The 26,713-nt window shown below is 43.9% G+C and overlaps 1 protein-coding gene across 4 annotated transcripts in view; it reads left to right on the top strand.

Moving 5' to 3' along the window:
* The window catches only part of EVI5 (ecotropic viral integration site 5), a 307,843-nt gene that overhangs the window by 90,236 nt on the left and 190,894 nt on the right, over positions 1–26,713 (top strand). For all 4 annotated transcript variants that reach the window (XM_038745027.1, XM_038745026.1, XM_038745029.1 and 1 more), the window contains exon 2: positions 10,935–11,164. In XM_038745027.1, coding sequence (XP_038600955.1) covers positions 11,016–11,164 — 149 coding nt within the window. In that variant the 5' untranslated portion in view covers positions 10,935–11,015. The remainder of the gene's footprint in view (positions 1–10,934; positions 11,165–26,713) is intronic.

Below are 26,713 nucleotides of genomic sequence, written 5' to 3'. Positions count from 1 at the left end.
TTAATCCTCATTTCACAGACGAGGTGACTGAAGCCCCGAGAAGTGAAGTGACTTGCACAAGGTCACACAGCAGACAAGGGGAGGAACCGGAATTAGAACCCAGGGCCTTCCAACTCCCAGGCTTGTGCTTTATGTACTAGGCCATGCTGTTTGCATGGGGGTGGATGCAAGCAAATCAGATTGGACACAGTCTTCAAATTTTTTTTTTTAAATGTCGTCTCTAACTGAAAGGGGATTACCCAAAGTTGATTTCCACTAGCTCTGAGAAATCGGGGATTGTTTTTGATTCAGTCGTATTTATTGAGGGCTTACTTTGTGCAAAACACTGTCCTCACTTCTCCTCATCTCTTTTCTGGAAAGAGGGGCGAGTGTGGGGAGAGAAAAGCGGGTTTAGGGTGTGGAACTGCTTTTCCTTCTCCACCACCCTCCGAAGCATGCATGTGTATTTTGGTGTAAGTGGGCGTCTTCAAGCTTTTTCTTCCGTGGTTGTGGTATTTGGGCTCTTGCCAAAGTAACTCGGTCGGGTTTTGCAGTTTTTATTTATATCAGACTTTAAAAAGCTGCCTTTATTAATGAGCAACTTTTTTATTTGGTTGTATTTAATTATAGTATCAAGCAGTTAATTATGGTATTAAACATTTAGTAAGTGCTAAGCAGTAGTAGAGACAAGGAAATCCGAGCAAACGCACAATTCCTGTTTGTCACGGAACCACAAATGCCCACTCTATTGGGAATCCCCCCGCCCCGCAACTTTGCTACACCCAGGTCTCTGTCAAGGCCTGAACTTCCAGTCGGGGCTGAAAAAATACAAATTGGTGACAGCTTTGGTCTGTTAGCTTTTTCATGCCTTGCCCCTTCTGCCCCTCTCCCCAGCCACTCAAAATGAAAAGCCGGAAACTTTGCCCAGGGCTCAGACTTTTAAGAGGTTGGGAAAGCAGGTATCTTATTCCCCCCCTTTTTTTCCAGATGAGGAAACTGAGGCACGGAGGCTAAATGACTTGCCCAGGGTCACACAACAAGCCGGTGACAGAACTGACTTTTAGAACCATGCTCTTTCCGATAGGCTATGCAGCCTCTCAGGCACGTTGCTGAGTTGGTGTAGTATTAGTAGTAGTATTTATTATAAGAACTGTGCTAAAAATGCACTTTGGAAAAAATACACGGTCACTAGCCCATCATCATCATCATCATCAATCATATTTATTGAGCACTTATGTGCAGAGCACTGTACTAAGCGCTTGGGAAGTACAAATTGGCAACATATAGAGACAGTCCCTACCCAACAGTGGGCTCACAGTCTAAAAGGGGGAGACAGAGAACAAAACCGAACATACTAACAAAATGAAATAGAATAGATATGTACAAGTAAAATAAATAAATAAATAGAGTAAAAAATATGTACAAACATATATACATATATACAGGTGCTGTGGGGAAGGGAAGGAGGTAAGATGGGGGGATGGAGAGGGGGACGAGGGGGAGAGGAAGGAAGGGGCTCAGTCTGGGAAGGCCTCCTGGAGGAGGTGAGCTCTCAGTAGGGCCTTGAAGGGATAGAGGAAGGAGAAGGGACCAGTGACAGACACACAAGAAAAGATGAAACAAAACACAAAAGCAACTTCCAAGACAAGGTCAAAGATAAAGAAGAAAAGACACACTAGGGCACCGTGGCCAGAGAAGCAGAATTTCAGGGTCGCCCCCGGCAAGCAACTCAATCCGACAGTCACAGTTGCAGAGACAGAATTAATTAGCTTTGTCCTCTTTCCCTGGGTGTTCTACTGAAATTTTAGTATTACAAAGGACCATGTGATTAATAATCTCTCCTGGTCCCTGCCCGGAAGCCTTTCGGTACACTGAAAATTAAATTGGAGCTAAACCTAGGTAAATTTTCAGCTTTTACTTGGAAGTAATTGCTTAGTTCATTTGAGTCTCTTACTGATTAAAAACATCCTTAATGTAATCCACAGATTCAGTTTATTGACAAATACGACCTGTTTTTTACATAGTAATTTTGACTTACCAGAGGAAAGGCATGCGGTATTTCTACTTGATTTGAAGATTTTTTTTTTCCTGTAGATGCTAGACTACAACAGTGCTTGGCACATAATAAGCGCTTAACAAATACCACAATTATTAATTAGCAGTGTGTTTGGCATGTAGTAATTGCTTAGATACCACAATTATTCATTTAGGAAAAGTAATAATATAGTAATTGCCGTATCAGGTGCTTATGTGCAAAGCACTGTTCTATTCACTGGGGTAGATACAAGGTAATCAGACACAGTTTCTGTCCCACAGTCTTGATCCCCATTTTACAGATGAGGAGACCGAGGCCTAGAGAATAATAATAATAATAATAATAATAATAATAATAATAATGATGATGGCATTTATTAAGTGACTTGCCCAAGGTCACACAGCAAATGAGTATCCTCTTGCCACAAGGCCATGCTACTTCCTCACCTCTTCAGTAGCCCTCACCGTTTGAGTATTACCCCCCATTCCGGCATTCTCTTTTGCAACTTGATATAATCAAGACTCCAAAAATAAGGTGATGATGTACACTGTCTGTCATTCCCTCTCAGGATGAGAATGTAAATTGACACTAATCAATCTAAAACCAAAGGAGGAGCTCTATTAAACAAACGTGGTTTTGAGGTTTATTATTCATATGTCCTCAGAGGGTGGAAATTGATGTGAATAAAACTGAACGAAGGCTGGGGGAATGCCACACGCTGTACAGTAAGAACTCTCCAGACTCCCCATTATCTGGGAAGCTTTTGATGTAGTTATTATATTGCAAAATGTGAAAGGGAAAAACAGTCTGAGTCATTAAAGCATTTCTCTGGAGTGCTAAAGGACTATTATTTTGGATTATTTTGGAATAATTGAGTTCCTTCAGACACAGTGGGCATGCAAAATGTAATGTGCCTGATAGTTAACAAGCCTGCCAGATAAAACCCTTGTGGGATCAGTGTGTGCACTATGTTTGGCAGGTGGAGTGAATTTGGCTAGAGAAGCAACGTGGCCTACTGGATAGAGCACAGGCCTACTAATCAGAAGGACGTGAGTTCTAATCGCGGCGCTGGCCTATGAGTCAGAAGGACGTGAGTTCTAATTACGGCGCTGCCACTTGTCAGCTGTGTGACCTTGGGCAAGTCACCTTACTACTCTGAGCCTCAATTCCTTCATCTGCAAAGCAGGGATTAAGTTCGTGAACCCAATACAGGTCAGGGACTGTGTCCAAACTGAAATATCTACCCCGTCGCCTAGAACAGTGCACGGCATGTAGTTAAGCGCTTAACAAATATCACGAGTATTAATATTTTGGCTGCAGGCCCTTGAGGCAGCGTGGCTCAGTGGAAAGAGCCCGAGCTTTGGAGTCAGAGGTCATGGGTTCAAATCCCGGCTCCTCCAATTGTCAGCTGTGTGACTTTGGGCAAGTCACTTAAGTTCTCTGTGCCTCGGTTCCCTCATCTGTAAAATGGGGATTAAGACTGTGAGCCCCCCGAGAGACAACCTGATCACCTTGTAACCTTCCCAGCGCTTAGAACAGTGCTTTGCACATAGTAAGTGCTTAATAAATGACATTATTATTATTATATTATATTGAGGATTATGTTGCCAACTTGTACTTCCCAAGCGCTTAGTACAGTGCTCTGCACACAGTAAGCGCTCAATAAATACGATTGATTGATTATTATTTCACGTCCGGTCTTTGGTAGATGAATGAATGAATGTAGATTTTCAAACTAGAAAAGCAGGCTGAAAATCTACAAAGCTATGAAGCAGATAGGATTGGACCCAAGACACCGAAGCCTGTAGGTTTTTGATTGAAAAAGAAACTCCATGTGGGCTTTTTACAATAAGTATATGGAATTTGTAACCACAGGGAACTGTGCAAGCAGAAAATATCAAGCGGGATGAATTGAGCTTAATAGGAGGAATGATTACCTTCAAAAACTGTATCAAGTTTAGAATTTATAGTACTTGAGTTCCTACACTGTGCAGAGTATTGTACCCAGTGCGTATTATTATCAAGTGCCGAAAAGTCGTTTCTGATTCATAGTGACTCTATGGATATTTGTTCTCTATGGATATATGTTTTTAGACTGTGAGCCCACTGTTGGGTAGGGACTGTCTCTATATGTTGCCAATTTGTACTTCCCAAGCGCTTAGTACAGTGCTCTGCACATAGTAAGTGCTCAATAAATACGATTGATGATGATGATGATGTTCTCCAGAACATCCTGTCTTCTGCCCTAATCCGTAACCTTACTAACGGTTCTTCCGTTATCATTGTTAAGGTCTCTATCCATCTAGCAGCTGGTCTGCCTCTTCCACATTTTCCCTGGACTTTTCCTGGTATTTAATGTATTCTCCAGGGAATTTTAGACTGGGAGCCCATTGTTGGGTAGGAACCGTCTCTATATGTTGCCGATTTGTACTTTCCAAGCGCTTAGTACAGTGCTCTGCACGCAGTAACTGCTCAATAAATATGATTGAATGAATGAATTAGCCCTCTGGATTATGTGTCCAAAATATGCTAATTTAAGTAAAGTCATTTGGCCTTCCAAAAACCACTTTGGTTTAGTTTGCTGCAAAATCCATTTGTTTGTTTTTAGGGCAGTCCATGATGTTCACAAGAGCCTTCTCCAACACCACATTTCAAATGAATCAATATTCTTCCTATCCTGTTTTTTCACTGTCCAGCTTTCGGATCCATACATCGTACTTGTAACACCTTAGAATTGACTATTTGTATTTTTGTGGCAGTTGTTACATCAGCACGTCTCATGACTTTTTTTCCAGGCTCTTCATAGTAAGTCTTCCTAACATTAATCTTCGGCGTATTTCTTGGCTACTAGTTCCTTTTATTATTGATTATCGATCCCAGGAGAGAAAAATTGTCAACTATTTTGTTCTTTTCTCCATCCACTACATGTGTTAAAAACTTCCAGTTGTCATGATCTTTGTTTTCTTGACATTCAAATGTAGGCCCATCTTTTCTCTCTGTTCCTTAACTTTTAAATAATAAGCTCTTCAAATCTTCTTCACTTTCTGCTAGTAGGGTTGTACCGTCAGCGTAATGAAGTTGTTTATATTCCTTCCTCCAATCTTTACTCCCTGTTCTCTTCTTCCAAGCCGGCTTCTCTCATTAAGTATTCGGTGTAAAAGATGAACAGATAAGGCGATAAGATATATCTTTGTCTTACACTCTTACTAGAGGGAAACCAATCTGTTTCTCCATATTCTGTTCTTATTGTGGACTCCCGTTTGGCATACTGGTTCTGTATTAATGCAATGAAATGGTCTGGCATGCCCATTTTCCTTAATATGCTCCAGAGCATCAAGTGATCCCCACAGTCAAAGGCATTATTATAATCAATGAAGCACATATTGGCTTCCTTTTGATATTCTCTTGTCCTTTCAATTATCCAACAGCGTGGATAATTGAGAAGCAGTGTGGCTCTATTCATTTATTTATTTATTTATTTATTTTACTTGTACATATCTATTCTATTTTATTTTGTTAGTATGTTTGGTTTTGTTCTCTGTCTCCCCCTTTTAGACTGTGAGCCCACTGTTGGGTAGGGACTGTCTCCATATATTGCCAACTTATACTTCCCAAGCACTTAGTACAGTGCTCTGCACACAGTAAGCGCTCAATAAATATGATTGATTGGCTCAGTGGAAAGCTTGGCTTAGTGGAAAGAGCCCAGGCTTGGGAGTCAGAGGTCATGGGTTCAAATCCCTACTCCACCAATTGCCAGCTGTGTGACTTTGGGCAAGTCACTTCACTTCTCTGTGCCTCAGTGACCCCATCTGTAAAATGGGAATGAAGACTGTGAGCCCCAAGTGGGACAACCTGATCACCTTGTATCCTCCCCAGCGCTTAGATCAGTGCTTTGCATATAGTAAGCGCTTAACAAATGCCATCATTATTATTATCCAACAGAGATCACCAGATCTTGTCAGTCTCACCTTTACAACATGGCCAAGATCCTCCCTTTCCTCTCCATCCAATTCGCTACCATGTTAGTACAGTCACTCATCCTATCCTGACTGGATTACTGCACCAGCCTCCTTTCTGACCTCCCAACCTCCTGCCTCTCCCCACATCAGTCCATACTTCACTCCGCTGCCCGAATTATCTTTCTACAGAAACGTTCTGGACCCATCACCACCCTCCTCAAAAATCTCCAGTGGTTTCCTAGCAACCTCTATATCCAACAAAAACTCCTCACTATTGGCTTTAAAGCTCTCCATCACCTTGCCTCTTCTTACCTCACCTCTCTTCTCTCCTTCTGCATCCCACCCCGCACACTCCACCCCTCTGGTACTAACCTCACTGTGCCTCCATCTCACCTCTCTTGCTTCTGACCCCTGGCCTGCATCCTGCCTCCGGCCTAAGTGCTTAGTACAGTGCTCTGCACACAGTCAGCGCTCAATAAATATGATTGAATGAATGAATAAATGGAACACCTCCCTCTTCAAACCCACCAAGCAATCACTCTTCCCCATTTCAAAGCCCTATTGAAGGCACACCTCCTCCAAGAGGACTTCCCAGACAAAGCGCCCTTTTCCTCAGCTCCCTCCTCTTCCACATCACCCTGACTCGCTCCCTTTGCTCTCCCCCTCACAGCCCCACAGCTCTTATGTATATATGTATATATCTATAATTCTATTTATTTATATTGATGCCTCTTTATGATCTAATAATATTTATTAAGCACTTACTATATGCAAAGCACTATTCTAAGCGCTGGGGAGGTTACAAAGTGATCAGGTTGTCCCACAAGGGGCTCACAGCCTTAATCCCTGTTTTACAGATGAGGTAACTGAGGCCCAGCGAAGTTAAGTGACTTGCCCAAAGTCACACAGCTGACAAGTGGCAGAGCTGGGATTCGAACCCATGACCTCCGACTCCAAAGCCCGGGCTCTTTCCACCGAGCCACGCTGCTTCTCTTTACTTGTATTGATGTTTGTCTCACTGCCTTACTAGACTGTGAGCCCTTTGTGGGCAAGGATTGTCTCTCTTTTTTGCTGTATTGTACTTTCATTCATTCATTCAATCATATTTATTGAGCACTTGCTGTGTGCACAGCACTGTACTAATCGCTTGGAAAGTACAATTTGGCAACAGAGACAGTTCCTACCCAATAGTGGGTTCACAGTCTAGAAGTACGAGACAGACAACAAAACAGAACAAGTAGACAGGCATCATTAGTGTCAGTATAAATATAGAATTATGGATATATACACATCATTAATAAAATAAATAGAAATATAAAATAATAAATATATATATACATTTATTATTTTATTTTTCTATATATATATATATCTATATATATACACACGTTCTGTGGGGCAGGGAGAGGGGCAGAGCAGAAGGAGGGAGTAGGGGCGATGGGAAAGGGATGGGGGCTCAATCTGGGAAGGCCTCCTGGAGGAGGTGAGTTTCAAGGTGAGCTTTCCAAGATCTTAGTACAGTGCTCAATAAATACGATTGAATGAATGAATGAACATCAGCAATAATATCTCACGTCCCTTGTCCTTTCCGGAATCCTGCTTCAGCATTGGGCAATTTACATTCCATGTAGGTCTCCATTCAATGCTGTATGACTTTTAGCCATACCTTGCTGGCATGCGAGATCAAGGAAATTATGGTAGTTGTAGCATTTAGTTGATTCTGTATGTTGTCAAATCAAGCCTGTCAGTCAGCGGTATTAATTAAGCATTTACTGTGTGCAGAGCACTGTACTAAGCACTAGGGAGAGGACAATATAATAATAAACAGACACATTCCCTGCCAACATCATCTTACAGTCTAGAGTTTCAACAACAAGGCTCATCTATCATTCCCCAAGGGAGACTCCGTCATCACAATCTAACTCTAGTCCCTAATCCCAGGAAACCCACGGAAGTGTTATTTGCAGTTAGGAACATGCTAAATCTAGCCCATCCACTGGTTCAGTCATAGAACTTCACAAATGTGGATAACGCATAACTTTTTATCTGATATACTCCTCTGAGATTTTACTGAGAACATTCTTGAAATAACCGCCCAGGATTCAAAAATGGGTATTTGTCATAAAGATGTAAAATACCAGAGTTAAAAGGATTTATATAAATATGTAATTGGGAATATAACTTGGGCCCTGAGCAAATGTCCAAGCCTGCAGTTTTTCTTCAAACTGAAACATTTTTAAGTTGGTTTTTTTTTCGGATCCCTGAATGTATTTCTGCTTAATAGTTGGAATAAACACAGAAAGGAATTATCCATAGTGGAAGGGATCATACAGTAGTTTATAAATTATTATTATTATGGTATTTAAGTGCTTACTACTACTACTACTACTACTAATAATAATAATAATAATAATGATGATGGTATTTAAGTGCTTACTTATGTGCAAAGCATGATAATAATAATAATGATGGCATTAAGTGCTTACTATGTACAAAGCACTGTTCTAAGCGCTGGGGAGGTTACAAGGTGATCAGGTTGTCCCATGGGGGGCTCAGAGTCTTAATCCCCATTTTACACATGAGGGAACTGAGGCACAGAGAAGTTAAGTGACTTGCCTATAGTCACACAGCTGACAATTGGCAGAGCTGAGTTTTGAACCCATGACCTCTGACTCCAAAGCCTGTGCTTTTTCCACTGAGCCACACTGCTTCTCTAGTGCTTAGGGGGGAGCCCACTGTTGGGTAGGGACTGTCTCTATATGTTGCCAGCTTGTACTTCCCAAGCGCTTAGTACAGTGCTCTGCACACAGTAAGTGCTCAATAAATACGATTGATTGATTGATTCAAAGGGGATACAAGCCTATGTTCAAACACTGCTCTAAGTGTTGGGGTAGTGATAAATTAGACAGGTTGGACACAGTCCTTGTCTCACATGGGGCTCACTGTCTAAGTAGGAAGGGAAACAGGTATTCCCCATTTTACAGTTGAGGAAACTGAAGGACAGTGAAGTGACATGCCCAAAGTCACACACAGAAAGGATTTGGCAGAGCCTCAAACCCAGATCCTCCGACTCAGGCCTGTGCTCTTTCCACTAGGCCTTGTGGCTTCTACATCATCCTTTTTGTGAATTAAAACTCACATACTTTTCGTGGATGTTGGCACCGGAGAATGTGTTTTAGGATTTTTTTTTTTCTTGATTCCACTATTGACTGATTTATAATTTATAATTTCTTTTAGACTGTGAGCCCACTGGTGGGTAGGGACTGTCTCTGTATGTTGCCAACTTGTTCTTCCAAGCGCTTAGTGCAGTGCTCTGCACATAGTAAGCGCTCAATAAATACGATCGATGATGATAATGGGCGAGCGCATAGGTGGTGGTGTTTTAGTAAAATGGACTGATTCTGTCCTTGGCTAGTTCACATTTCACTCCTCTCATGCTAACCTTCTCACTGTGCCTCAGTCTCACCACCAACCCCTCACCCACGTCCTGCCTCTCGCCTGGAACGCCCTTCCTCCTCAAAACCGACAATTACCGTCCCCCCTTTCAAAGTCTTATTGAAGACACGTCTCTTCCAGGAGGCCTTCCCTGCTTTCCTCTTCTTCCATTCCCTTCTAGGTCACCCTGACTTGTTCCGTTTGTTCTTCCCCTGCCATCCCAGTCCCAAAGCACTTATGTACATATCTGTAATTCATTTTAATAATAATAATAATGTTGGTATTTATTAAGCGCTTACTATGTGCAAAGCACTGTTCTAAGCGCTGGGGAGGTTACAAGGTGATCAGGTTGTCCCACGGGGGGGGCTCACAGTCTTCATCCCCATTTGACAGATGAGGGAACTGAGGCCCAGAGAAGTTACGTGACTTGCCCAAAGTCACGCAGCTGACAATTGGCGGAGTCAGGATTTGAACCCCAGACCTCTGACTCCAAAGCTCGCGCTCTTTCCACGTTCCTCTAGAGAAGCAGCATGGCTCAGTGGAAAAATCCTGGGCTTGGGAGTTAGAGGCTGTGGGCTCTAACCCTGGCTCCGCCACTTGTCAGCGCCGTGACTTTGGGCAAGTCATTTAACTTCTCTATGCCTCAGTTACCTCATCTGTAAAATGGGGATTTAAGACTGAGAGCGCCACGTGGGACAGCGTGATCATCTTGTATCCCCCCACCCCAGTATTTAGAACAGTTTCACACATAGTAAGCTCTTAACAAATGCCGTCATTATTATTATTATTATTAATGTCTGTCACCCCTTCCCCCACCACCCGTCAGATTGTAAGCTCACTGTGGGCAGGGAATGTGTCTGTTTATTGCTGTGCTCTCCCAGGTGCTTAGTACAGTGCTCTGCACACAGTAATCACTCAATAAATACCCTCCTTCCTCTCCCCCTCCCCTCCTTCCTTTCCCCCTCCCCATCCCCCCCCCCACCTCCTTCCCCTCCCCACAGCACCTGTATATATGTTTGTACAGATTTATTACTCTATTTATTTTGCTTGTACATATTTACTATTCTATTTCTTTTATTTTGTTAATATATTTTGTTTTGTTGTCTGTCTCCCCCTTCTAGACTGTGAGCCCGTTGTTGGGCCGGGACCGCCTCTATCAATCAATCAATCAATCGTATTTATTGAGCGCTTACTATGGGCAGAGCACTGTACTAAGCGCTTGGGAAGTACAAATTGGCAACACACAGAGACAGTCCCTACCCAACAGTGGGCTCACAGTCTAAAAGGGGGAGACAGAGAACAGAACCAAACATACCAACAAAATAAAATAAATAGGATAGAAATGTACAAGCAAAATAAATAAATAAATAAATTTATTGCCAACTTGTACTTCCCAAGCGCTTAGTCCAGTGCTCTGCACACAGTAAGCGCTCAATGAATACGATTGAACGGAGGAATTAAAATACAAATGAATGAATGAAGCAAAATCCAAGCAGTTTACTTTCTTTCCTTTTTTTTGGGTTCAGGTGGCGACAGAAAGGGTTGCCGAAAAGCTGAGTTCTACTCTCTCATGGGTGAAGAACACGGTCTCACACACAGTCAGCCAGATGGCCAGTCAAGTGGCAAGTCCATCTACTTCACTCCATACTACATCCTCGTCCACCACTCTCTCCACACCCGCCCTCTCGCCTTCTTCACCAGCGCAGTTGAGTCCAGACGACTTAGAACTCCTGGCTAAATTAGAGGAACAAAACAGGTGAGTGGGATCAATTTCTGGCATCCTCCTCCCGGCCCTCCCCGCAAAAGGAGCTCTAGCAGTCATAAAAAGCTCCAAATCATTTCTGGATTGTTCATTCAAATGTCAGCGTATGGTATTCATCTGAATGTGTCATTATTCAAAGATTTGTGGGATCGATATTTGAAGTGAGAGAAACTTTATTGGAAATCCTTGATGGGCTACAGGTAAATTACTAAACGCTACCTTCGATTAAAATACAGAATTTCACAAACACCATTTATCATTATTTTCTCAAGTTTTTTTTTTTTAAATCAAGGCTTTAAAAATATTTTTTTGGACGGTGCTTTTGTCAAAATGTAAAATCTGGTGTTGACTAAGATAAAAACAGCCTGAAACACTGTCTTGTTCTGCTTTATCTGATTGAGCTCTTTGGTGATAATGGTATTTTTAAGCGCTTACTATGTTGCCAAATTGTACTTCCCAAGCGCTTAGTACAGTGCTCTGCACACAGTAAGCTCTCAATAAATACGATTGATGATGACATATGTATATATGTATATATGTTTGTACATATTTATTACTCTATTTTACTTGTACATATCTATTCTATTTATTTTATTTTGTTAATATGTTTGGTTTTGTTCTCTGTCTCCCCCTTCTAGACTGTGAGCCCATTGTTGGGTAGGGACCGCCTCTATATGTTGCCAACTTGGATTTCTCAAGCACTTAGTACAGTGCTCTGCACACAGTAAGCGCTCAAAAAATATGATTGATTGATTGATTGACAGGCACTGTACTAAGCACTGGGGTGGATACAAGCAAATCAGGTTAGACGCAGTCCTTGTTCTGCACTGGGCTTACAGTCTTAATCCCCATTAGACAGGTGAGGTAACTGAGGAACAGAGAAGTGAAGTGACTTGCCCAGGGCCACACAACAGACAAGTGGCAGAGCCGGGATTAGAACCCATGACCTTCTGACTCCCAGCCCTGTGGTCTATCCACTATGCCTTGATGCTTCTTGCTTCACCCTGCTTTGAGCCAGGTCTTTTTTAATTCTAGAAGTTTAGCGTACACTGAAAGCTTGTTTGTTGTGCGCATGGGCAGGGCAGGGAACATGTCAACAAATTCCATTGTATTGTACTCTCCCAAGTGTTTAGTACAGTGCTTTACACACAGTACACACTCAAGAAATGCCATCGATGATCTAAAGTAACTTTGAAGTATACGCATGAAGTATACACATCATTTTTACTTAAAGTATTATTTGCAGCCTACAGAAATTCTTCCCTTCAGTCACACCATATGTTGGTACATGGCGTATCAATATGACATTGGGCTTTAGGTATTCAAATTTAATAGCACTTGTTTCTACATTTTTAGGAAAAAGAGAGAATATATGTTTAAAATTTAAATGGGAACTAAGCCCGCTGGTATAATTATTTCCCAATTTTAAAGCAGGTGGCTGATTCATTCAGTTGTTTTTATTAAGTGCTTACTGTGTGCAGAGCACTGTACTAAGCTCTTGAGAGAGTACAGAAGAAGCAGCGGCATGGCTCAGTGGAAAGAGCCCGGTCCAAGAAATATTTATTTATTTATTTTACTTGTACATATCTATTCTATTTATTTTATTTTGTTAGTATGTTTGGTTTTGTTCTCTGTCTCCCCCTTTTAGACTGTGAGCCCACTGTTGGGTAGGGACTGTCTCTAGATGTTGCCAACTTGTACTTCCCAAGTGCTTAGTACAGTGCTCTGCACACAGTAAGCGCTCAATAAATATGATTGATGATGATTGATGGTCTTTGGAGTCAGAGGTTATGGGTTCAAATCGTGGCTCCATCAAATGTCAGCTGTGTGACTTTGGGCAAGTCACTTAACTTCTCTGGGCCTCAGATACCTCATCTGTAAAATGGGGATGAAGACTGTGAGCCCCCTGTGGGACAACCTGATCACCTTGTAACCTCCCCAGCGCTTAGAACAGTGCTTTGCACATAGTAAGCGCTTAATAAATGCCATTATTATTATTATTATTATTATTATTATTATTATTGTTATTGCAGTACAACAATAAACAGACCCTGCCCACAAAAGAGCTTACAGCCTAGAGTTGGGGAGATAGACATCAATACAAATAAATTACAGATATTTATGTATATGTTATGGAGCTGGGAGTGGGGAAAAACAAAGGGAACAAGTCAGGGTGACACAGAAGGTAGTGGAAGAAGAAGAATGGGGGGCAGGCTAAATCTGGGAAGGCTTTTTGGAGGAGATGTGCCTTCAATAAGGTTTTGAAGGTGGGGAGAGTAATTGTCTGTGAGATTTGAGGAGGGAGGGCGTTCCAGGCCAGAAGCAGGATGTGGGATAGGGGTTGGCGGTGAGACGGGCAAGATCGATGTACAGTGAGAAGGTTCGCATTAGAGGAGTGAAGTGTGAGGGCTGGGTTCTAGAAGGGGAATAATGAGGTGAGGTAGGAGCGGGCAAGGTGGTGGAGGGCTTTAAAGCCAATGGTGAGGAGTTTTTGTTTGATACGGTTCAATGAATGAATGAATGAACGATGTTGTGATGGTGGGACCGACTGGATTTAATGATGGATTGACTATATGGGTTGAATGAGAGAGAGAAGTCAAAGGTAGCACCAAGGTTATTGGCTTATGAGACAGAAAGGATGGTGGTGCCATTGTGAAGTGATGGGAGGACATCCAAGTAGAGATGTTTCAAAGGCAGCTGAGAGGTCGAGGAGGATTAGGCTAGAGTAGGAGCCATTGGATTTGGCAAGAAGGAGGTCATTGGTGACCTTTGAGAGGGCAGTTTTGGTGGAGTGGAGGGGATGGAAGCCAGATTGGAGGGGGTCTAGGAGAGTGTTGGCATTGAGGAATTCGAGGCAGCGAGTGTAGACGACTCACTCCAGGAGTTTGGAGAGGAAGGGTAGGAGGGAGATGGGGCGATAACTAGAAGGTGAGGTGGGGTCAAGAGAGGGTTTTTTTAGCATGGGGGAGACGTGGGCATGTTTGAAGGCAGAGGGGAAGGAACCAGTGGAGAGTGAGCAGTTGAAGATGGAAGTTAAGGAGGGGAGGAGGGAAGGGGCGAGAGTTTTCATAAGTTGAAAGGGAATGGGGTCCGAAGCACAGGTGGATGGAGAAGCTCTTGAGAGGAGGGAGATCTCCTCTGAGGATACTGCTGGGAAGGATGGGACAGTAGCGGAGAGGGTTGAGAGCAGGGGGGATGGAGAAGGGGGACGGGTGACTTTGGGGAGCTCAGACCTGATGGTGTTAATTTTACTAATGAAGTAGGAGGCCAGATCATTGGGGGTGAGGGATGGAGGAGCGGGAGGAACAGGGGGCCTTAGGAGGGAGTTAAATGTACGGAACAGCTGAGGGGGGTGAGGGGCGTGGGTGTCAATAAGGGAGGAAAAATAGTTTTGCCTGACAGAGGAGAGGGCAGAGTTAAGGCAGGAAAGGGTAAACTTGAAATGAACAAGGTCGGCTTGGTTTTTAGACTTTCGCCAGCCGCGTTCAGCAGCTCGAGCATAAGAGCGAAGGAGGCGGACCTTCGAGAGGGCGGTTTCTGTGGAGTGAAGGGGACAGAAGCCAGATTGGAGGGGGTCAAGGAGAGAATTGGAGGAGAGGAATTTGAGACGTCTGGTGTAGACAACTCGCTCAAAGAGTGAGGGTCATGGCACCATCAGTACGATACGGATTTGAATTTTCTTTATGGTGGATACAGAGCACTGAGCAGTCACGTGTTCTTGTCCCAGGTGCCCTCCTATTCAAAATCGGTGTTGTGGAGTGATCATTGTTATACTATCCCAAGTGCTTAGTACAGTGCTCTCTCTGCACACAGTAGGTGCTCAGTAGATACGATTGTGGAGTGGTATGTTGTAAGGGATGCAGTTGGTGGCTGATGAAAGGGGTATCTCTAGGCGTCTGTGAGAAGCAAAACCTCATCTCCCAGACTGAGCCCCCTTTTTCCTCTCCTCCTCCCCATCCCCCATCGTACCTCCTTCCCCTCCCCACAGCACTTGTATATATTTGTACAGATTTATTACTCTTTTTATTTTACTTGTACATATCTACTATTCTATTTTGTTAATGATGTGCATATAGCTTTAATTCTATTTGTTCTGACAATTTTGACACCTGTCTACATGTTTTGTTTTGTTGTCTGTCTCCCCTTTCTAGACTGTGAGCCCATTGTTGGATAGGGACCATCTCTATGTAATAATAATAATAATAATAATAATAATAATAATAATAAATGGCATTTATTAAGCACTTACTATGTGCAAAGCACTGTTCTAAGCGCTGGGGAGGTTACAAGGTGATCAGGTTGACCCACGGGGAGCTCACAGTCTTCATCCCCATTTTACAGATGAGGTCACTGAGGCCCAGAGAAGTGAAGTGACTTGCCCAAGGTAACCCAGCTGACAATTGGCGGAGCCGGGATTTGAACCCATGACCTCTGACTCCAAAGTCCGGGCTCTTTCCACTGAGCCACGCTGAAGGACAATCATATGTTGCCGACTTGTACTTCCCAAGTGCTTAGTACAGTGCTCTGCACACAGTGCTCAATAAATACAATTTTATGAATGAATGAATCTGATCTGTACACCAGTATATAGTAATGATAATAATAATAATAATAATAATCATTGTCATTTATTAAGCTCTTACTATGTGTGAAGCACTGTTCTAAGCGCTGGAGAGGTTACAAAGTGATCAGGTTGTCCCATGGGGGGCTCACAGTCTTAATCCCCATTTTACAGATGAGGTAACTGAGGCACGGAGAAGTTAAGTGACCTGCCCAAAGTCACACAGCTGACAAGTGGCAGAGCCGGGATTTGAACCCATGACCTCTGACCCCAAAGCCCGTGCTCTTGCCATTGATCCACGCTGCTTCTCCTTGTTAAGCGCTTACTACGTGTCAAGCACTGTTCTAAGCATTGGGTCAGTTACAGGCTAATCAGGTTGGACACAGTCCCCGTTTCACATAGAGCTCCCTGTCTTGTTAGTCATTTTACTGATAAGGGAACTGGCCTGGAGAAGTAAAGTGACTTGCTCAAGGTCATACAGCTGACCAGTGGCAGATTAGACAAGTGGGATTAGAACCCAGGTCCTTCTGACTCCCAAGCCCGTGCTCATGGCTGTAGTACTGCTCAGGAGAATTTGTTGATTCTTCAAGCCTTCTTTCTGTGACTCGGTGTCTGTATTATGTCATTTATTTATTGAGGAGGAAGCGTGGCACAGTGGAAAGAGCCCGGGCTTTGGAGTGAGAGGTCATGGGTTCAAATCCCGGCTCCACCACTTGTCAGCTGTGTGACTTTGGGGAAGTCATTTCACTCCTCTGGGCCTCAGTGACCTCATCTGTAAAATGGGGATGAAGACTGTGAGCCCCTTGTGACCTCCCCAGTGCTTTGCACATCGTAAGCGCTTTATAAATGCCGTTATTATCTTTTAGACTGTGAGCCCACTGTTGGGTAGGGACCGTCTCTATATGTTGCCAACTTGTACTTCCCAAGCGCTTAGTACAGTGCTCTGCACACAGTAAGCGCTCAATAAATACGATTGATGATTTGTGTACTTGGATCTCTCCGGGTGTTCACTCTACTGTCAACCCCATGGCGCTTACACACATGTCTGTAATTTACTTATATTAGTGTCTATCTCCTCCTCTAGACTTGATATGAACTTGTTCATTCATTCAGTAATTTACTTATATTAGTATCTATCTCCTCCTCTAGACTTGATATGAACTTGTTCATTCATTCATTCAATTGTATTTATTGAGCGCTTACTGTGTGCAGAGCACTGTACTAAGCGCTTGGGGAAGACAAGTCGGCAACATATATAGTCCCTACCCAACAGCGGGCTCACAGTCTAGAAGGGGGAGACAGACAACAAAACAAAACATGTAGACAGGTGTCAAAATCCTCAGAATAAATAGAATTACAGCTATATGCACGTCATTAGCAAAATAAATAGAGTGAACAGGGAACATGTCTACCAACTCTGCTGTAGTGTACTCTCCCAAGCGCTTACTATAGTGCTCTGCACACAGCATGCACTCAATAAATGTCATTGACTTAATTCCTCAACTTACTTTTATTTTCTGATAACATATCTACGGAGAACGTGTTCTGAAACTTCAGAACCTTTAACAATCTCAATTTAGCTGGATAAAATGCATAAATATGTTCCCATTAGCAGTGGGTTTCCTTGTAATAGTCCTGGCATTTTGCTTTTTTGGAATTTGTCTGGGGTTTATTTGAAATATTTTCCTTATCCTTCCTATACCTGTTATAATTAAAGTAGCCTAATTGTTTGTATTGGTGCTTCATTATGTTCTCCGTGAAATTACATGAACCTATATATTTTAATAATCAAAATGCAACTTATTTCTAAATTATTTGTAGAAAACTGAACTAGTCCCAGGCCCCGGAAAATCAGACATCACACATTAGCAAGGTTTTACAGAAACAACGTTACTCGTATTTTAGTGATTTTTGTTTTTCGAACACACTGTGCTCATCCCGGTCGTTGACAAACATATTTGTTTCACGCCTGTAAAGAAAGAAGTTAGATTAATTGACAGGTTTTGAGGGCAGCTTGCTTTTACCTCTGCTAGAAATTATTTAAGTGACCCATGGTCTGCGAGACTCTACAGTGTAAGCTCTTTGTGGGCAGGAGACATGTCTACCATCTCTGTTATTGTTCTCTCCCAAGCGTTTAGTGTAGTGGTTTGCACACAGTAAGCGCTTAATAGATATTATTGATTGGATATGTTTTGTCATGCTGGGGGAAATCCTCTTAACTTGATAATGCCCCTGCTAACTGTGCCTTGCAAGTAAGAACGACAAGTTTATCTCGTTTGGCTCCCAGCGTCTTCGAGTCGCTTCTTCCTCCAGTTGCAGGCCTGTTGCTAGACATTTGCCGTTCATTCATTCATTCAGTCAGTCAGTCGTATTTATTGAGCGCTTACTGTGTGCAGAGCACTGTACTAAGCGCTTGGAAAGTGCAAGTCGGCAACACATAGAGACGGTCCCTATCCAACAGCGGGCTCACAGGGAGATGGCTTGGGTCTGTGGCACCGGTTCTGGGTGGAGACTATGGCTGCTTCTCACAAGGTTTTAAAGAAAGGTTTGAGGAAGCGCGTAATACAGTGCTCTGGCAACAGTAAGTGCTCGATTGATTGAAGGAGAAGAAAGTCAGTGCAGTGCTGCTTCTTGGACTGGTTCTTCTGGGGTGGCAAAGGCCTGCCATCTGATGCGGAACAGGTAGAAAGCAGCTCTTGACCCATCCCTCCCTCCTAGTGCCCTAGCAGGTTGGCGGTAATAACAATAATAATAATAATAATAATAATAATAATAATAATAATGGCATTTGTTAAGCGCTTACTCTGTGTCAAGCACTGGGGGAATACAAGGTGATTAGGTTGTCCCACGTAGGGCTCACAGTCTTAATCCCCATTTTCCAGATGAGGTAACTGAGGCCCAGAGAATAATAATAATAATGATGACATTTGTTAATCGCTTACTATGTGCAAAGTACTGTTCTAAATGCTGGGGATGATACAAGGTGATCTGGTTGTCCCATGTGGGGCTCACAGTCTTCATGCCCATTTTACAGATGAGGTAACTGAGGCACAGAGAAAGTAAGTGACTTGCCCAAAGTCACACAGCTGACAAGTGGCGGAGTCGGGATTAGAACCCATGACCTGACTCCCAAGCCTGTAGTCTTTTCACTGAGTCACGCTGCGTCTCTGGTAGAGATTGGTCTCAGGAATCAAATTCTGCCTTTCCTACAGTAGGCAGAAGCCATCGTTCCTCGGGCCTGGAACGCCCTCCCTCCTCAAATCCGACAGACAATTTTACTCTCCCCCACCTTCAAAAAGGCACATCTCCTCCAAGAGGCCTTCCCTGACTAAGTCTCCCTTTCCTCTTCTCTCACTCCATTCTGCATTGCCCTGCCTTGCCCCCTTTTTTCATTCATTCATTCAGTTCATTCAGTCGTACTTATTGAGCTCTTACTGTGTGCAGAGCACTGTACTAAGCGCTTGGGAAGTGCAAGTCGGCAACGTCTAGAGACGGTCCCTACCCAGCAACGGGCTCACAGTCTAGAAGGGGGAGACAGACAACAAAACATGTGGACAGGTGTCACGTCATCAGAATAAATAGAAGTAAAGCTAGATGCCCATCGTTAACAAAATAAATAGAATAGTAAATATGTATAAGTAAAATAAATAGAGTAATAAATCTGTACAAACATATATACAGGTGCTGTGGGGAGGGAAGGAGGTAGGGCGGGGGGGATGGGGAGGAGGAGAGGAAAAAGAGGGCTCAGTCTTCTAGACTGTGAGCATTGTTGGGTAGGGACCGTCTCTGTATGTTGCCGATTTGAACTTCCCAAACGCTTAGTACAGTGCTCTGCACACAGTAAGCGCTCTATAAATATGATTGAATGAATGAATGAATCCCCCTTCCCATCCCCATAGCACTTATTTATATATCCGTCATTTATTTATTTGTATTAATGTCTGTCTCTCCTAGACCATAAGCTCATTGTGGGCAGGGAGTATGTCTGTTATATAGTGCTCTCCCAAGTGTTTAGTACAGTGCTCTGCACACAGTGAGTGCTCAGTAAATAGGATTGAATGAATGAATGAACCCTGCTTGGGCCATATCTGACCCCTAGGCCTCAGATATGTTGGGATGGGTCTAGCTGGGGTAAGGATGAAGCTAGCATTGTTTAGATGACCCCTCTTCCACCTGCTAGAGGCCCCCCTCTTTGAGGCAGAGGAGTCTATAGAGTAGCAGCTGGGGACCTCTGAATTGTCAGGGACCAGAGGCCAAATGGAACGAGTTGTGGGTTTTTTGTGTTGTTTTACTGTGTGTCAGTCACTCTACTAAGCACTAGGGTAGATTGGACATAAGTCCATGTCCCATATAGGGCTCAGAGTCATATTCTTCATTCTAAAGATGAGGTAACTCATGCACAGAAAAGTCAAGTGATTTCTTTAGGTCACACAGCAGACAAGTGGCAGAGCTGGGATTAGAACCCAGGTCCTCTGACTCCCGGGCCTGGGCTCTTCCCACTAGGCCACACTGCTTCTCCACAAGATATTTTCCACAGCAAGGCCATTTCTTGGGCTGCTGAGACTAAAGTTTCCAGCATCTTTTCTCAGGTGAGTTTCAAGCCACTTTCTGGTTTGACTTGGGATCACTTGTGATCTGTCTCAGACTTGGATTAGCTTCGGACTCATCATCATCAATCGTATTTATTGATTGACTCGCAATTTGGGACTCTGGACTGGCCAGATTTTCAGAAGAAATATGGCTAAGTGGACAGAGCATGGGTCTTAATCCTGGCTCCACCGCTTGTGTACTCCGTCCCTTTGGACAAGTCACAAAACTTCTTTCTGCCTCAGTTTCCTTATCTGTAAAATGAGGATTCAGTACTTATCCTCCCTCTTATACTGTGAGCCCCACGTGGGACAGGTACTGTGTCCAACATGATTAATTTGTAGCTACCCCAGCACTTAGTACAGTGTTTGGAACAAAGTAAGAGTTTAACAAATACCTAGTTCTCTGTCCCTTGTTTTTTCATCTGTAAAATGGGGATTAAATGCCTGCTCTTCTACCCCGTTAGACCAAGAGGCTCTTGAGACAGGAATTGTCTGACCTAATTAACTTTTATCTACCTCAGCGTTTAGTTCAGTGCTTGGCACAGATTAAGCACTTAAATATTATTATCCAAAGTCCTAGCATATCTCCAAAAATATGGCTGGGGGGATGGGGGATATTCACAGTGCCTCCATTAGATTCTGTGGGCATTTTTTCTCATTTACTGACCATTAAATCTTCTCTGCAGGCAGTCGTCAGACTTGAACACAATTGGTTCCAACAAACTGTCTCAAGACAGAACATAAGGTGGAACGCGTGTTCTCATAGGAACAATGTTATACATGAAGAATTGGCTCCTGAACCAAGATAAGAGATCCTATCTGTACCAAAATTATTCAGAATTGTGTAGGTAATACAATATGGGAGAGTAATATAGCTTCATTGATATATTTCTATTGAATCAGTGGTTTCATAAGAAAGTAGCCAACGTTTTCTTCATTGGTGACTCCACTTAGCCATCAGGTCAGCTCCTTTCCCGTCTCACCATCCTCCGATTACCGCTTATAAATTTTTCTGTTTGTCCATGGCTTCGGGGTTGGCCCTCTACTACTCTCCCCTGAAGCAGAAGGCTAGTGTTGTAAGGTTAAAACAGTGTCAATTTAGAATTTTTTTGGAAGTGCCCTTTGTCATAACTCGAACTGTCTGTGGTTGAGAAGACGTATTGCCCAGTCAATATGGCACTGGCCCGGGAGTCAGAAGGACCTGGGTTCTGATTCCAACTCTGCCACTTTCCTGCTGTGTAACCTTGGGCAAGTCACTTCACTTCTCTGGGCTTCAGTTACCTCATCTGTACAGTGGAGATTAAGACTGTAAGCCCCATGTGGACTATGGACTGTCTCCAACCCTACATCCTTGTAGCCACCCAGTGCTTAATACAATCCTTGGCACAAAGTAATTGCTTAACGAATACCTTTAAAAAAAATTGCCCGCCTTTATCTATCCCATCATCATCATCAATCGTATTTATTGAGCGCTTACTGTGTGCAGAGCACTGTACTAAGCACTTGGGAAGTACAAGTTGGCAACATATAGAGACAGTCCCTACCCAACAGTGGGCTCACTGTCTAAAAGGGGGAGACGGAGAACAAAACCAAACATACTAACAAAATAAAATAAATAGAATAGATATGTACAAGTAAAATAAATAAATAGAGTAATAAATATGTACAAACATATATACATATACAGGTGCTGTGGGACAGGGAAGGAGGTAAGATGGGGGGATGGAGAGGGGGACGAGGGGGAGAGGAAGGAAGGGGCTCAGCCTGGGAAGGCCTCCTGGAGGAGGTGAGCTCTCAGTAGGGCCTTGGCTTTCCCATTATATTATGAGCTGCTTCAGAGCAACCTCTAGATGTAAACCATTTATTAATTCATTCAGTTGTATTTACTGAGCACTTACTGTGGGTAGAACACTATAGAGAAGCAGCGTGGCTCAGTGGAAAGAGCATGGGCTTGGGAGCCAGAGGTCATGGGTTCTAATCCTGGCTCCGCCACTTGTCAGCTGTGTGACTTTGGACAAGTCACTTAACTTCTCTGTGCCTCAGTTACCTCATCTGTAAAATGGGGATTAAGACGGCCTGATCACCTTGTATCCCCGCCAGAGCTTAGAACAGTGCTTTGCACATAGTAAGCGCTTAATAAATGCCATCGTTATTATTATTGTCATGATCAAGTGCTTGGGAGAATACAATACAATACACATATTTCCTGTGCACAGTGAGCTTACAGCAAAGAGGGGGAGAGACAGACATTAATATAAATCAATAAATTACAGGTATGTACATAAGTGCTGTGGGGCTGGGAGGGAAGATGAACAAAGGGAGCAAGTCAGGGTGACGCGGAAGGGAGTGGGAGAGAGGAAACGGGGGCTTAGGCAGGGAAAGCCTCTTGGAGGAGATGGGCCTTCAATAAGGCTTTGCAGGGGAGGAGAGTAATTGTCTGTCGGATTTGAGAAAGGAGGACGTTCCAGGCCAGCAGTAGAGTGTGGGCGAGGGGTCGGTGGTGAGATAGTCGAGACCGAGGTACAGTGAGTAGGTAGGTGTTAGAGGAATGAAGTGTGCAGGCTGGGTTGTAGTAGAGTAGCAAGGTGAGGTAGGAGGGGGCAAGGTGCTTTGAGTGCTTTGAAGCCAATGGTAAGGAGTTTCTGTTTGATGCAGAGGTGGTTGGGCAACCACTGGAGGTTCTTGAGGAGGGGAGATACATGGACTGAATGTTTTTAAAGAAAAATGATCGGGGCAGCAGAGTGAAGTATGGATTGGAGCAGGGAGAGATAGGAGTCAGGGACGTCAGAAGGAGGTTGAGACAGAAATCAAGGTAAGACAGGATAAATGCTTGGATTAATGTGGTTGCAGTTTGGATGGTGGGGAAAGGATGGATTTTAGCAATGTCATGAAGGTTGAATCGACAGGATTCAGTGATAGATCATTTGGGTTGAATGAGGGAGATGAATCAAGGATAAGGCCAAGGTTATGGGCTTCTGAAACAGAAAGGATGGTGGTGCCGTCTACAGTGATGGCAAAGTCATAGGGAGGATGGAGTTTGGGTGGAACGAAAAGGAGTTCTGTTTTGAACATTTTGTTAAGTTAGAGGTGGCAGGACATCCAAGTAGAGATGCCCTGAAGGCCGGGGGAAATGTGACACTGGAGGGAGGGAAAGAGATCAGGGTTGGAGATGTCGATCTGGGATTCAGCCACATAGAGTTGGTAGTTGAAGCCATGGGAGCACATGAGTTCTCCAAGGGCGAGGGAGTCAGTGGTGAATAGAAAGAGAAGCAGAACTTAACCGTGAGGTACTCCCACAGTTAGAGGGTCGGAGACATTCAATTATTCAGTCGTATTTAACTCCTCACTCTCAGCTTCAAGGCTCCCATCCCCTCGCCCCCTCCTACCTCACCTCCCTTCTCTGCTTCTACAGCCCAGCCCGCACCCTCCGCTCCTCTGCCGCTAATCTCCTCACTGTGCCTCGTTCTCGCCTGTCCCGCCATCGACCCCCGGCCCACGTCATCCCCCGGGCCTGGAATGCCCTCCCTGTGCACATCCGCCAAGCTAGCTCTCTTCCTCCTATCAAAGCCCTACTGAGAGCTCACCTCCTCCAGGAGGCCTTCCCAGACTGAGCCCCCCTTTTCCTCTCCTCCTCTCCATCCCCCCCACCCTACCTCCTTCCCCTCCCCATAGCACTTGTATATATATATTTGTACAGATTTATTACTCTATTTTGCTTGTACATATTTACTATTCTATTTTGTTAATGATGTGCATATAGTTCTAATTCTATTTCTTCTGACGATTTTGACACCTGTCTACATGTTTTGTTTTGTTGTCTGTCTCCCCCTTCTAGACTGTGAGCCCGTTGTTAGGTAGAGACCGTCTCTATATGTTGCCGACTTGTACTTCCCAAGCACTTAGTACAGTGCTCTGCACACAGTAAGCGCTCAATAAATCCAGTTGAATGAATGAATGAATGAATACTGGTCTTTTGTCCTCCCTCTGCCTGGTATTCCCTCATTCATTCATTCATTCATTCAATCAATCGTATTTATTGAGCGCTTACTGTGTGCAGAGCACTGGACTAAGCGCTTGGGAAGTACAAGTTGGCAACATGGAGACGGTCCCTACCCAACAGCGGGCGCACAGTCTAGAAGGGGAGGACAGACAACAAAACAAAACATGTAGACAGGTGGCAAAATGGTCAGAACAAATAGAATTAAAGCTTGTACTTCCTAAGCGCTTAGTACAGTGCTCTGCATACAGTAAGCGCTCAATAAATACGATTGAATGAGTGAATGAATGAATTTATTGAGCACTTACTGTGTGCAGAGCACTGTACTAAGGAAAGTACAATTCAGCAATACAGGGAGATAATCCCTGCCCACACCGGATTTACAGTCTAGAAGCGGGGAGACAGACACCAAAACAAGTAAGCAGGCATTAATATAAGTGAATAGAATTATATATACACACTGAAACAAGTAAGCATTAATATAAATAAATTAGATATATACATATATACACAAGTGCTGTGGGGTCGGGGGTAGAGCAAAGGGAGCGAGTCGGGACGAAGGGGAGGGGAAGGAGATCTGAGGAAAAGGGGGGCTTGGTCTGGGAAGGCTTCTTGGAGGAGGTGAGCCTTCAGTAAGGCTTTGAAGGGGGGAAGTGTGGTTGTTTGGCGGATTTGAGGAGGAAGGCGTTCCAGGCCAGCGGTAGGGAGGAACCTGTGAAAGAATGAGTGGCCAGAGAGATAGGAGGAGAACCAGGAGAGGGTAGTGTGAGTGAGACCGAGGTTGGTTAATATTTCCAGGAGAAGGGGGTGGGCAACAGTGTCAAAGGCAGCAGAGAGGTCAAGGAGGATTAGGATGGAGTAGAGGCTTTTGGATTTGGCAAGAAGGGATCCTTTGGACCTTTGAGAGCGCAGTTTCTGTGGAGTGAAGGGGTTGGAAGCCAGATTGGAAGGGGTCAAGGAGAGAATGGAGGAGAGGAACAATAATAATAATAATGATGATGGTATTTGTTACTTGTACATATCTATTCTATTTATTTTATTAGTATGTTTGGTTTTGTTCTCTGTCTCCCCCTTTCAGACTGTGAGCCCACTGTTGGGTAGGGACTGTCTCTATACGTTGCCAACTTGTACTTCCCAAGCGCTTAGTACAGTGCTCTGCACACAGTAAGTGCTCAATAAATACGATTGATTGATTGCAAAGCACTGTTCTAAGCACTGGGGAGGTTACAAGGTTGTCCCATGGGGGGCTCACAGTCTTAATCCCCATTTTACGGATGAGGTAACTGAGGCACAGAGAAGTGAAGTGACTTGCCCAAAGTCACACAGCTGACAGTTGGCAGAGCCAGGATTTGAACCCATGACCTCTGACTCCAAAGCCCATGCTCCTTCCACTGAGCCAAGCTGCTTCTCTGAGCCACACTGCTTCTCTAAAGGAGTTTGGGGAGGAATGGTGGGAAGGAGAAGCAGCGTGGTTCAGTGGAAAGAGCATGGGCTTTGGAATCAGAGGTCATGGGTTCAAATTCCGGCTCCACCAATTGTCAGCTGTGTGACTTCGGGCAAGTCACTTAACTTCTCTGGGCCTCAGTTTCCTCATCTATAAAATGGGGATTAAGACTGTGAGCCCCCCGTGGGACAACCTGATCACCTTGTAACCTCCCCAGCGCTTAGAACAGTCCTTTGCACATAGTAAGCGCTTAACAAATGCCATCGTCATCATCATCGAGAGAGCCGTGGGGTCAAGGGAAGGAAGTTCTTGGACCATGTAGTATTCAGTGAATGTCAAGGGATTTCCAGGCATAGAAAGCCCAATGCAAGTAATAATAATGATAATAATTGTAGTATTTGTTAATCACTTGCTGTGTGGCAGTTAGTAGCACTCACCCCTGGGGTAGATGCAAATAATTGTCGCACCCAGTCCCTTCTGGGGTCTGCGGTCTAAGAAGGCGGGAGAACAGATGTTGAATCCCCATTTTGTAAATGAGGTTACCAAGGCCCAGAGAAGTTAAATGACTTGCCCAAGGTCACACGGCAAGCAGGTGATGGAGTTGGGATTAGAACCCAGGTCACCTGACTCCAAGTCCCAAACTCTCTCCACTGGGCAGTGACTTCGGGCAATATCAACTTTGCTGTGCGTGCTCACTACTGCGGTTCCCCTGCTTCTGGCTCTACCACTTGTCAGCTATGTGACTTTGGGCAAGTCACTGCACTTCTCTGGGCCTCAGTTACCTCATCTGTAAAATGGGGATTATGACTGTGAGCCCCATGTGGAACAACCTGATTACCCTGTATCTACCCCAGAGCTTAGAAAATAAAGAAATAAAAATAATGCTATTTGTTAAGCACTTACTATGTGCCAAGCTAAGTGCTGGGGTAGATATAAGGTAATCAGGTTGTTC

This window comes from Tachyglossus aculeatus, chromosome 4 (genome assembly GCF_015852505.1).
Source record: "Tachyglossus aculeatus isolate mTacAcu1 chromosome 4, mTacAcu1.pri, whole genome shotgun sequence".
In the NCBI taxonomy this organism is placed as follows: domain Eukaryota; kingdom Metazoa; phylum Chordata; class Mammalia; order Monotremata; family Tachyglossidae; genus Tachyglossus; species Tachyglossus aculeatus.
This window is presented reverse-complemented; position numbering and strand designations above follow the sequence as displayed.